Below are 13,311 nucleotides of genomic sequence, written 5' to 3'. Positions count from 1 at the left end.
TTATATGAAAGAGGAGAAACACAATCAAGATTGGGATATTTATATCACATTTTATGCTGCATTATAAATCTCCTCTTTCATATGACACAAAAAGCCAGTTTCTACATCTTATAATGGCTAAGAAATAATTATTTGAATTGACCCTCATTTTCTCTCCATTTTACACAGCCCCCTACTCCTGTACACTGTTACTCAGTAAGAGGCAGAGAACAGCTCTCAATTCAGATGCAAAGGGAAAAATAGGGAGATGCAGGATTTCATAGAAAGGACTCAAAATTTGTTAAATTATATTGCAAAATTAATTAACAGCAATACTGTCCGAAAATCAAAAGTTTAGCAAGTTATCTTTTTTTTTTTTTTTTTTTTTAGCTCAGGCTAGATGCGCCGCAATGTGTTATTTTACGCTGGAGTATAGTCAAAACCACACTAGTAAATCTGGGCGATAGTCTATGTAGCTGTAGAACATGACAGGTTTTATTTTAAAGCTAGCTTAATTCTATAAGTAGTGAGAAAATTAAAAACACGATACTTGCTATAGACTTCATATGGTCAAAAAGATATGTAGTGTTATGTCAGTCCAGGTCGCTGCAACGGGGCTAAGGGATAGCAGTAGGGAATCTCGCCCTGCACTACTCCTACTAGCTATCCCGGTCCCTGCCTCACGGGTGTGGGTCGGCTGTACTCAGGCTAAGCCTGACCCCGACAGCTCCTCTCTCACTGATACCGTAGGCCTAGAGGGAAGTGGGAGAAGGAATGCCCTATAAGACCTCTAGGGACTGGAGACTAAAGGGGGTCACCCCTAACGAACAAGTGAAGCTGCTACTGACAGGGACTGACAAGGGTGTGCGCTGACTAACAACACAAGCAGCACACAGGAAAAATGTGGGAAAGGATTCCCCCAAACCAATATGGGAAGGAACCATACACTAGGAAACAAACACAGGGAAACTGAGTAGAAATCAAAGGATAAGGCAATTCACTCACACAGTCAATTATACACAGAGGGAGGATTGGTGAACACAGAAGGGAAAACACACAAACCAACTCGTTCACCCAAACCTCCCAAAAACCAACCACGGAACTTCCTCTATCCCAGAACACCACCTACTCCTCCTGCTAAGGCCTAGCTCTGTAAAAGCGACACTCAGCACAGAACCATGGGAGGCATGGGTTTAAATACAGAGTAGAGACCACTCCTCCCAGGTGCAAATGGGAGGACAGACTAATCAACCAGGAGATAAAGCTGCCTACCAGCAGTGCGCGCATGCAAGTCAGAAGGTGTGCACCAATACTCACGACAGGACAACCCCGCAGCGCCAGGATGCCACCCCAGACACTGCGCAGCCAAAAACTCCCCAGGTAAGAAAAATAGAAATTAAAGAACCTAAATACTCCTAACATGTAGGAGATGAGGAGCAAATGCAGAGGAGACCACAAAGGTAAGGACATGGTAAATATTTTATAAATAATTGATATTCACCTTTGTATCTACAGCCATAAACAGTAGGGGAACACTGATTTTCCTAACCCTTTATCATATGCAGCACATCATGATTTGAGACATTAAAGGGAATTCCATACTGACATAATCTGATATGGCAGAAATGCAGAACGTGCTGCGGATCTTCAAATACGTTCATTAGTGAAAAAAAAAACATACCAAGGAGGATTTGTGGGAATAAAATGTAACTATATAGATGTAAATGAATATTCAGTCATTATAATATCATGGCAAACAAAGGTGATGGTGGCTGGCTGGCAATGTCAGAACACATAATTGGGGCTATGACTCCTAATTTCCTTCTACCAAGCACCTGGAAATAGTACTGAAAGTGCCACTTGGGTTTGGATGTGACAAGGAAACTGGCCCGCATTGTGTTTGTAAGTGGATCAAACAATTCTCTCTACTGGTGGTCTTCCTGGGCCATCCAGAACCTGTTCGCCATCTGTGTGTGTGTCCTCATATAACCACCGCTTCCAATACACAATTTTAGCAATCAGATGGCCATGCATTTTCTCATAATCAGGCTAGGTTCAGAATCAGCGCTGATAAAAAGACTCCCATTGTCTTCAATGGGTTCCATTTTCCGCAAGGAACACGTTGAAATTAATGGGAGGCTTTTTAACCCCTTAATTTCAATGTATTTCACACAGAAAACGGAACCCATTGAAGTCAAGGGGAGTCTTTTTATCAGCGCTGATTCTGCCGCCAGTTATCATGGCAGAATCACTGCCACTTTACTCCATGTGAATACTCCCTTAGACTGTTTCTCCCCACCAGCTGTTGTTTCCACTCCTCTCACTACACTTCATGGGTGACAGGTGAAGCGCTACCTTGTGGTTTTATAATTAATAAGCCTGGATCAGTGAAGTCACACAGCTGCTTCACTGTATCTAGCTACAAGTATCCTTTGGATAGCTCCTCACCAACTCCAACTGGGCAGCAATACCAACGACAATGGCACCAATATTGTTGCTTTGGTGCAGTTTATAATGAATAACACTGTGTCCCTCTGTGGCACATGTCTTTAGTCTGGTGGTTTACCACTTTATTAACCTGTATAGTGACTTGAAAGAGGTGCTTCTGATGGCCAGAAAAGTCTTTGCACATTTCAGCTGCTCTTATGTCGCAAAAAACCCCACTTTAAACCCAATTTGCCTTTGCACCACCTTATAAGCAATGTCCCAACTTGGTGGAACTTCACCTTAAACATGGAGAGTCTGTGAGCAGCAGAAGGTAGTGAATGATTACTGCATGCAGTGGACCACAGGGACAATGTTATTTCGAGACATGTAATTGGAGTCTTATGAGGGAAGTATGCTTGTTTCACAAATCCTTTGAAGAGGCCACCAAATTATCAGCAGGAACAACTGCAGCATCAGCACTGTGATCTCGCTATTGTATATCTTACACACTTATGAAATGAGAGATGGAAGAAGAGGAACATTTTTCATCTTAGTCAACTTCATCGCTCTGGGTTGATGGTGGTGGATGGAGGTCAGAGACATTGCTGAGGAGGAGAAAGAACAGTTTTCATTGCCCTGGGTTGATGCAAGGGGAAATGGAGGAGTATGAAGATCTGGGTCAGGGTCATTATGGTGGAGCAACTGGAACTCCTAAACTGGAAGAGGAAGTGGATGTAGACTCTCCTTTAGATGCAGAGGGGGCTTTTATATGTCATACACAGCAAAGGGAGGAGTCTGACCCTTATTTCTTCCAAGATGATTATAATGATGATAACAAGTACTCTAACCAAGAACAACAACCATGTCAACTCCCTGGGTCTGCACACACTGTATGCTGCATGCTTGCACAGCAACAAGCATATTATTAGCATCAAGGAGATAGATGATTACTGGCTGGCAGTGTCTTAGACCCTCAGTATAAAGCCAAAATGGGGTAATTAGTTTCTGCTTCCCAAATTTCAATATTATCAGAATAGGCTATCTACTCAGCTTAACACAACATGTAGGGAGACCATTAAAGGGAGTCTGCCTCTTACCTTAAGCATGTGCAATTGCTATCACTACATTACAGAGAACTTTACAGTTATAACCTACCTTTATTACACGGAGTGGTCAAAAGTCATGGGATGGTACCGGATGCGCCATAAATAGTAGGTTGCCCCTCCGCGAGTCCTGATAACTTCAGCAAGACGACAAGGCATGAACTCCATGAGGTGTTGGAAGAGTTCTGGAGGGATATTGATCCACGTAGTCTGCACTGCAGCCCACAATTGGTCCTGTGTAGTTGGCACTGGGTTCATGGAGCGAACACTGGTATCTATAGCATCCAATAAATGCTCTATGGTGAGCGGGCAGGCCAATAGAGGGTTGTGAGGACACTGGTGTGTTCATTAAGCCAGTCCCGTGCCACCAACGAGTGATGACATGTTGCATTGTCCTGTTGGTACACAGCATCCCCATCAGGAAACTCCAACACCAGAAAAGGGTACAGATGGTCTGCCATAAGTTGCACGTACTGAGCCAGTCTTCGAGCTCTATGTTGCAGCATCAGCAAAGGGATACAGGTTGTGTGTTGACTGTTGAAGCCTATGCGGTGCAGTTCTCTGCATACAGTCTTGGTGAAAATGGGGTCCTGGCGCCCCACATTCAAATTGGTGGAGAGACTGTCGAGAGCCCCGTACGACTCTGCAGTTGACTGATGTACTGCTTTAAGCCGCTGCCAATGTTGTCTCTGTGATATTGCAGGTGAACCCAAGACACTGTTGACCTCGGAAACCCAAATTCCCGGGAAATCTCCAAAATGCTATGCCCTATATGTCTTGCACTGATTATCATCCCATGTTCAAAGTCACTTAACTCGCGACGTGCTGCCATGTTCACTAGACACCTGTCTGCATCAGACTGCTCAGATATCCTGGCGACACTAGCGCCATAGGCCGCATTGCGTCACACTGTTTGAGCGTCATATCCGACACAACCGGCACTGGGACATACCTTCCCGTGACTTTTGGTTACTGAGTGTATGGATGTCACTTTTGCAAATTTAGAATTAAAAAGCCTTGAAGTCTTATGGAAATGAAGCTTTGGAGATACTTCACTGGAGATACTTCAGCCCTGGGAAACCCTTACTGCTTGCAGGACTTTTCACTCCACATTTTTTTAAGCGGAATACGTTGGTATACGTTCGGGGACGGAAACCCCGAAATTATACCAAGCACTAGTCTTATACAAATGTTTCAGTATGTGGAAAGTTTTTGCACTTTTATCTAGAAGCACATCTTCCTCCTTCACCTTTTACTTGCATTGTTTAACATTAAGAGATTCTTATCAGTGTAAATGTACATGCAGGCAGCTAAATTACAGCTGGAGGAGGAAGAAAATACATTCAGAGGCTGGAGCTAAGCTGAATGAGCTAGAAGGTAAATGGCAACAAATGAGATGTATTTATGGTATATTTAGTTTTCTGTAAAGTTGTATGTACATGTTTGTGTGTGTATCATGTATGTATAAACACGTCAACATCATCAGATGACTTTTTTATATGTGTGTCAAACAGTGAGCTTCTTTCGAGACTTGAATGTGGTTTTGCCTACATGCTTGTGGCCATTTAAATAAGAGAGTTGCACTGTTGTTATTTGGCTTTTACATTGGCAATCTCAAATATCTAACTGTTATTTCAGTGTCTTGAATGTTAGTAATATATACATGTATACATACATTTAATTTGGTAGTTTGAAGAGATGATGTAATCTTGTTTATCCCAGGTGTCCATTAAAATTAAATAACTTTAGTAAAAAAAAAGAAATCTATCCTAAACTGTGTCCAATTTTTTGAAAAAAAAAGTTACCACTTCCTAGCTGAAATAGGGTAGATTGATGGAGCACCCACTTGCTACTATAGATGTTATGCCCATACTATGAAGAGGATACCTGGTGTAAGGCAGAAGCTTGATAATTTCTACTGTACTTTTACTGGAATTAGGTTTCAAAGAGAATTATCAACATGTCACTTATTAGAATATTGGCTTTTAATGAGTTAAGGAGGACAAGCATAAGATTTTTGCATTTGTAAAGAAGATGTCAAATGTATATACTTCCTTTACATACATGAAACCTCTAGTGAATTCTGGTTGGTTTTGTTGGGAAAGGTACCAGTTATACCACATTTTCAGACATTCTATTATGAGGAAATTCATTGAAGCTTTGCTATACAATGCATCTTGTTGAGTGAATGGAGGATTCACTTTAACACTATCAGTACAAAAGAAGTTTTGGTGTACAAAAGAAAAGTCCTGCAAGCAGCACTATATGGGGTCCGTATGGTTTCTTAGGTAACCATTTTTTAATGCATATAGATTTCCATTTGGGGGGTCCCCAAGCAGAATCTAAAGGTAGGAGAAGAATAGCCTTTCTTAAGGCTATTCCTACGTGTTAGTGGAAAAAAATACCATTTTAATGATAGAATCCCTTTAAGGAGTTACGCAGGTGACCAAAACTGAACATGAATTACACTGATACCTGGGAATTCTACTAATATGTTTATTGTAGCGTCATTTTGGCCCCTAAGCACTATAGTGAATTGTCTTCCACATTATGTGATTTTACAATTTGCTAAATACTTTAAAAAAAAATTGCCATAATCAATTTTTTCATGTTTTTTAGATGTTGTCCTTGTGCACTTCAAGATGGGTGTTCCTTTTTTCTTCTACATTGTTATTTCTGAAATTACTTATGGCCAGTCGGATTTATAAAAACCTACCATGTAGTGTGATTAAAAGAGAATCCATCATTATTGTGGATTGTACTCAAGGAAGATTAGACACAATCCCTCCAGGTATTCCCACAAATACGACAAATTTGATATTAAACATCAACAAGATCAGAGAAATAACGCCAGATTCCTTTGGTGAACTCAGAGAACTTACCGAAATTAGCCTTAAATGCAACTGTATTCCTGTATATTTAGGTTCTAAAGACGATATATGTACTGAAAGGTTACGCATATTGAATGGAAGTTTTTCGAACCTAAATAAATTACAATCATTATATTTGGATGCAAATCAGATTGTACAAATTCCCAGAGGATTACCACCCAACCTGGTACTTTTGAGTCTGCAAGTTAATAACATATTTTCTATTTCCAAAGAAAACTTTACAGAAATACCTCACATCCAAAATCTATATCTAGGAATGAACTGTTATTACAAAAACCCATGTAATGTCACGTTTAATATTGAAAATGATGCTTTTAAAGATTTGAAAAATTTAACACTTCTGAACTTGAAATCAAATAATATTTCTTTTGTCCCAAAAGGACTGCCAAGTAGTTTGAAAGAACTTTATCTCTATAACAACAGGATTGAGTTGATTCACGAGCATGATTTTCAAAACCTAACCAAGCTAGAAATTCTTGATCTAGGTGGCAATTGTCCACACTGCATCAATTCTCCATTTCCTTGTAGCTCATGTCCAAATAGTGCTCCAATTGCTATACCTGAAAGTGCCTTTGATTCTCTTACAAATCTGAAAGTACTGCGCCTTAACAGTAATTCTCTTCGTACTGTCTCTCACAGGTGGTTTACACACATTCGGAACCTTCAAGTACTTGACCTATCTCAAAATTTTCTAGCTCACGAAATTAAGGAGGCAACGTTTTTACCATATGTCCCAACCCTTACAAATTTAGATCTTTCATACAACTATGACCCTGGAGTGTACAATACAGACTTGAACTTATCACATTTATTTTCTACTCTAAAATCTTTAGAAGTTTTACGAATTCGTGGATATATCTTCCAGGAATTAAAAAAGAGCAATCTCATGCCATTGGTAGATTTAGTAAATCTAACAATTTTGGACCTTGGAACAAATTTTATCAAAGTGGCTGATTTCAGTTTATTTAAAAAATTTAAGTCTTTAAATTCAATTAGACTTTCAAATAATAAAATATACTCGTCTGGTAACTCAATTCCTGAATCCTGTTCAGTTTCGCAAGGATCTCCTGCACAATACGGTTACACAAGATTCCAAGATGTCCACTATTTTAATTATGATGAACAAGGACTTACATGTAAACCCAAAATGAATGAAGATTCTGAATTCCAGGAATTTGTAGATGAGAGCTGTGAATCATATGGCCAAATGTTAGACTTGAGTCAAAACAATTTTTTTTTTATCCAGCCCAGTGACTTTAAGGACTTAAGTTTTATTAAATGCCTCAACCTCTCTGGAAATGCAGTGAGCCAGGCCTTAAATGGAACAGAATTTATATACCTGAAACATTTAAAATATTTAGATTTTTCTAACAACCGTATTGATCTCTACTATTCAACTATATTCGAGGAGCTCGAGGAGTTAGAAATTTTGGACCTAAGTTTTAACAAACATTACTTTTTGACAGAAGGACTGACACATATGTTGAATTTCACTGGAAATCTAGGGAAGCTAAAAAAGCTAATGATGAACTGGAATGAAATATCGACCTCAACAAATAGACATATGGTTAGTGAATCACTGCATATACTGGAATTCAAAGGGAATCGCTTAGATATTTTATGGCAAGATGGTGATGATAGATATTATAATTTTTTTCAGAAGTTAACTAAACTTTGCAAATTGGACATATCTTTCAACTCTTTAACATTCATACCTGCAGAGGTATTTGAAGGTATGCCTCCTAATCTCACTGAGCTCTACTTATCTAACAACAACTTGAAGTTTTTTAACTGGGAACAGCTAATAATTCTAAGAAATCTGGAACTTCTAGACCTTAGCAACAACTATTTGACCTCGCTACCTCACTTGTTCAATTGCACGCATTCAATTAAAAAACTGATCCTAAACCATAATAGAATCATTGAAATAGATTATCTCATTTTATTCAACGCCTATAATTTAAAATATCTTGACTTGAGTTTCAACTTAATTAACCAAACAAATATCTTGCCTGAAGATGTATTAAATAAACTCGATATTCTCCTATTTCATGGTAATCCATTTATATGTGACTGTCATAATAAATGGTTTGTCTCTTGGATACATGAAACAAATATTATTATACCTTACTTAGCATCTGATGTTCTATGCGTTGGACCTGGAAAATATGAAGGAAAGAGTCTGGTTGAATTTGATTACAAAACTTGTGTAAGTATTTGGGAGGATTATGTATTCTTACTTTTAACATTTGTTGTTGCAAGTGTATTAGTGGGTTCCTTAGCAACTCATTTTCTATACTGGGATGTTTGGTATGTTTATCACTTAGCCAAAGCCAGATATAAAGGATTTATGAGATTACCTAGAAATTGTTATGATGCTTTTATTGTATATGATGCAAAAGATGAAGCAGTCTCAGATTGGGTGTTACATGAACTAGTTAAAGTACTTGAGGGGCGTGAAAACAGAAGGTTTAGATTGTGTCTGTCAGAAAGAGATTGGGAGGCTGGGATACCTGTATTTGAAAACCTGGAAAATAGTATCCAGCAAAGCCAAAAAACAGTGTTTCTGTTAACTAAAAAAAGTATCAGAGCAGGTTTTTTAAAGACAGCATTATTTATGGCACATCAGCGTCTTATTCAGGAAAAAGTTGATGTTATCATTATGATATATCTGGAGCAAATTTTTGCAAAACCGAGTTTTTTTAGAATGAGAGAGAAGTTGTGTGGGAGAACTGTTTTATACTGGCCCACAAATCCTAAAGTACAAAGTTACTTTTGGCACTGCTTGATAACGGCACTAAGAAGTGATAACGTAAATGCATATCAGGAAATTTTCAGAAATGATTTTTGATGTATTACAGTATATCTATGTTTCGACTCGCAAGGAAAATGAGTCATTTTAGAGTTTATGGAAAACACCTAATAACATAATACTCCAAGTCAATAAGACAATATTGGGAGTAGAAGTTGTAGCTTAGCTTTAAGAAATGAGTGTCAGTAAATGCTATCACTTGTTTGACCTTAGAATGGATCAATTATTATGACAGATAATAGGAGTGTGTGACAAAGCCGTACATCAAAGTTATATATAAAAGTGCAGATCAATTGGATGCTCACTCAGTCACTCACTCACTCACTCACTCACTCACTCACTCACACACTCACTTACTCTCACTCTCTGTCTTCAGTTGATTTTGAGCCTCTACAAACATCTTTATGCAGGCTCCTCCATACAGTGAATCCCATTCTCTTTTATATGGTGGGAAAGCAGTGTTTTCTCTTCATACATATCATTTATTTTTATGCATTCATTATTTTTTATATGGTATATAAATCCTAAGCTAATTTAATTATGAATAAGGCTATGGGGTCCACGGACCCGAACAAATGAGAGCCCAATGCTAATGTAAACCTAACCTAACTTATATGCAAAAACAAAAATCACATAGGCACTAAGCCTGGAAATGTATAAGCAGAACCTAGGTGTATATTTTTAATATGACTCTTAGGGCAGTGCTTCTCATACTGTGAGGTGGGTCTCACTGGTAAAGCATGACTCACTGACTGATGAGGTGCAGGTCCCTGTCAATGTTACCTTGGTACAAAGCAGGGACTCTAAAGCAGAAGATGTACTGATCATACCAGCCTAGCATAATCAGTGCAATCACCATTGCTAGAAAGACTGAAGGACCTGTGATAAAAATCAAGAGTCTCCAAGAGTGTACAGGTCCTTCAACGAGTAGCAGTTTAGCCCTATTCTGTAGACTGAATGATTTAACCTGGAAACAGACATATCATAGACTGGTACAGGAGATGGGAGGCTCTTATCTCCTTTCTCTATTGTAGGGATAGCCTTGATTTGTGAAATTTTGGAAAATTTGGGAAAGATTTGTCAAAAAGCTAGAAATGGAAAGGGGTAGATTGTGCCTGCCATTAGGAGAAGCAAAGGTTGGTGGGCAGTGCTGCTACAATGATGTTGTACTGTGGTATTTGGCAATTCTGCAAACATATTTTGTCCTGCACAGTGGTATTTGTTTGACACTATGTAGCAATAAGATAGTTGGTGCTGCTATCGATTTTATGTGTGCTGTAATGTGGTATTTAGTTGCCACTGGTGAGAGTATAATGTGTATAGCATAATGGCATTTGTTTGGCCCAGCGTGGTTGTGTTTTGTTGCTGGGGAGGTTCTAGCATCACAACAGGTTGACTGGTGAAGACCAAATCAAAATTTGAGAAGCCCAGCATTACAGAGAAGTACAGTAGGCTGATGGTGAAACAACTGTTATACTAATAATTGTCTGGCAAACAATTGCTTTGCTGATGCAGGTTGATACACATTGTAGAGCATATTGGATATTATAGTCATTCAAAATGTCCATACATTTTCAAAAACTTCCAGGAAACAATCTTCTTGGAAAAGTTCCAGGAAACTTCATTCAATAAAAGACCATTTTTGTCTGAAAGATGTTTTGTAATAGATCTGACTCTCAGATGAAAATGTCAAGCAAACGCTGTACACCACGAAGTCTGCTTCGGCAGACATAATATCTCTTATAACCCACAAATAAAATTTGTGAAACCGTGTAACAAGTTTGATTAAAGGTTGACCGTTTAAGTAGTTCATCAGTCAAAAATGTTGAAAATAACATTGCCAACAGTGCTAATATAATAATGTTATAAAATATACTGTACGTAAAGGAATAAAATACAAAGCAAGGCTAATCATATTTCTTGACTCAGAACTTTTTTGTGAAAAGAATTGGAAATAAAACTTTAACAAAATCAACACTGTGTGAATTCATAATTATTTTAACTTTGGTCTAAGGAAAACATATGACAAGAGAGAAAAGGGTATGGACATAGGTAGGACTGTTTTAAGGGGCTCCCACATCACATGACCTAAAATCCATTTCCACTGCTTATCTCTAATGAACTCAGCAGTGAAGAGGATCAAGTGGTGGTAAGTACTGGTGTGGCTGTTACTTTCATGTAACCAGTACATGTGGTGACGGAGCTCAGCAGTTCAAAGACATGGTAGCTAGAGATGAGCGAACAGCGTTCGATTGAGTACATGTTCGATCGGATATCAGGCTGTTCGAGATGTTCGATTCGAGTCGAACACCAGGTGGCAAACTCACTAAAAAATCGATTCCGGAGATGAAGCAGAGCTGCCCGTTCGCTGAGCTCGGCTACTCCGGAGATGCAGCCGAGCAGAGCGCACGACCAGCACTGCTACATCGGACACTGCTACAATGCTACATCGGCCAGCACTGCTACATTGGCCAGCACTGCTACATCAGGCCATGCGCTGAGCTCGGCTACTCCGGAGATGCAGCCGAGCTTAGAGCATGGCCAGCACTGCTACATCGGACACTGCTACACTGCTACATCGGCCAGCACTGCTACATCGGCCAGCACTGCTACATCGGGCCATGAGCTTAGCTAGGCTGCTCCGGAGATGCAGCTCCGGAGCGCACGGCCCGATGTAGCAGTGCTGGCCAATGTAGCAGTGTAGCAGTGTCTGATGTAGCAGTCCGATGCAGCAGAGCTGAGTGTGCAGCAGTGTTCAGCGCACACTCAGCTCTGCTTCATCTCCGGTGTAGTAGTGCTGAGTGCACGGCCAGCACTGCTACATCTCGGCATAGGAATGCATTGACCAGATGCCATAGCATTCAGCCAATCAACGCTGGTTCTGCTGGTGGAGGCGGAGTCTAAGAGCGGTCCACAGCAGTCTCCATTGTGGTCCGATCTTAGACTCCGCCTCCTTACAGATGAGCGTCTGGCAGAACCAGCGTTGATTGGCTGAATGCCGTACTCTGTATGGCATTTGGCCAATCAACGCTGGTCAATGCATTCCTATGGGAAAAAGTCAGCTCGCGCATATCGCAAGCTGTCAGGGATCCTGACATAATACAGTGACTTGGGCATGTTAGATGCCCCCTGGCATGCTTCCCCTGCTGTCCCAGTTGCATACCAGAGGTGTTGGCATCATTTCCTGGGGTGTCATAGTGGACTTGGTGACCCTCCTGAGTCGAACAGTGGTTTCCCCCTAAACAAGTATTTGTTCCCCATAGACTATAATGGGGTTTGATGTTCGATCGAACAGTCGAGTATTGAGCGGCTACTCGAATCGAACTTCGAACATTTCACTGTTCGCTCCTCTCTAATGGTAGCTAAAGTACCTGTGAAGATCATGTGATATGAGGGGGCAGAGGTACCATGTGCAGATGGGCAAACCTCTGAAAATTCATTTAGTTTCATGTTCAGGTGGTTCGGTTCAAAGATTTGTTTCAGGTCAAATAAGTTGGGTACGAACCAGAGCTTAAATTGGCTTAATACATAGTGTATAGCACTGTCAGAGCTCCTATCAACCCAATTTCTAGCTTTCTAAGGCAAACACAGCCGAAGTTATGTCAAAGTACAAGTGACAAGTGTATGTCTATGGGAAAATGGATGGTAAGTAGTGAATACCAACTCCTAGCTTAACTATACATTGCGCTGTCACTCACTTTTGCACATTTTAACATTTTGAAACACTTCAAAATTGACACTTTTTGCGAAAAGATGCTCGCCTGTGGTTTTTATAAGCACATGGCAATTATATTGAAAAAGCAATGGTTTTATATAAAAATTGGCCCATTTTTATGGCTTGTAAATACAACAGGCTTGCTATTTTGGAGAAAAAATTGTGCCTATGTGCCTAGTCGAAAAGTGATGAAGAAAAAGTGGCTTTCTAATAAACAGCCATAAAAAAAATGATCCTTTAATGGGAGCAGATATGAAATCAAAATGCATTGGCATTGAACGATACATTGGCACAGGTCTTTAAATGTGGAGACCTTTTCAATATAATCGTATATATTGCCTTTATCATGCTAGCAGCAACAGTGTGAAATAATACAATGTGATG

The 13,311-nt window shown here is 39.7% G+C and overlaps 1 protein-coding gene across 1 annotated transcript; it reads left to right on the top strand.

Moving 5' to 3' along the window:
• Window positions 1-3,062: 3,062 nt before the first annotated feature.
• TLR7 (toll like receptor 7) lies at window positions 3,063-9,251 on the top strand. Its single transcript, XM_075263126.1, has 2 exons — window positions 3,063-3,244; window positions 6,152-9,251. The coding sequence occupies exons 1-2, from the start codon at window positions 3,063-3,065 to the stop codon at window positions 9,249-9,251; spliced, it is 3,282 nt and encodes a 1,093-aa protein (XP_075119227.1).
• Window positions 9,252-13,311: the final 4,060 nt, after the last annotated feature.

This window comes from Leptodactylus fuscus, chromosome 2 (genome assembly GCF_031893055.1).
Source record: "Leptodactylus fuscus isolate aLepFus1 chromosome 2, aLepFus1.hap2, whole genome shotgun sequence".
Taxonomy (NCBI): Eukaryota; Metazoa; Chordata; class Amphibia; order Anura; family Leptodactylidae; genus Leptodactylus; species Leptodactylus fuscus.
This window is presented reverse-complemented; position numbering and strand designations above follow the sequence as displayed.

What these genes read in the sequence shown, in the direction of transcription:
- TLR7 (XM_075263126.1), top strand. Translation starts at nt 3,063, where the DNA reads ATGGAGGAGTATGAAGATCTGGGTCAGGGTCATTATGGTGGAGCAACT. An exon ending in GATTATAATGATGATAACAA is followed by an intron (nt 3,245 to 6,151) that starts GTACTCTAACCA and finishes GTGCACTTCAAG; the next exon opens with ATGGGTGTTCCTTTTTTCTT.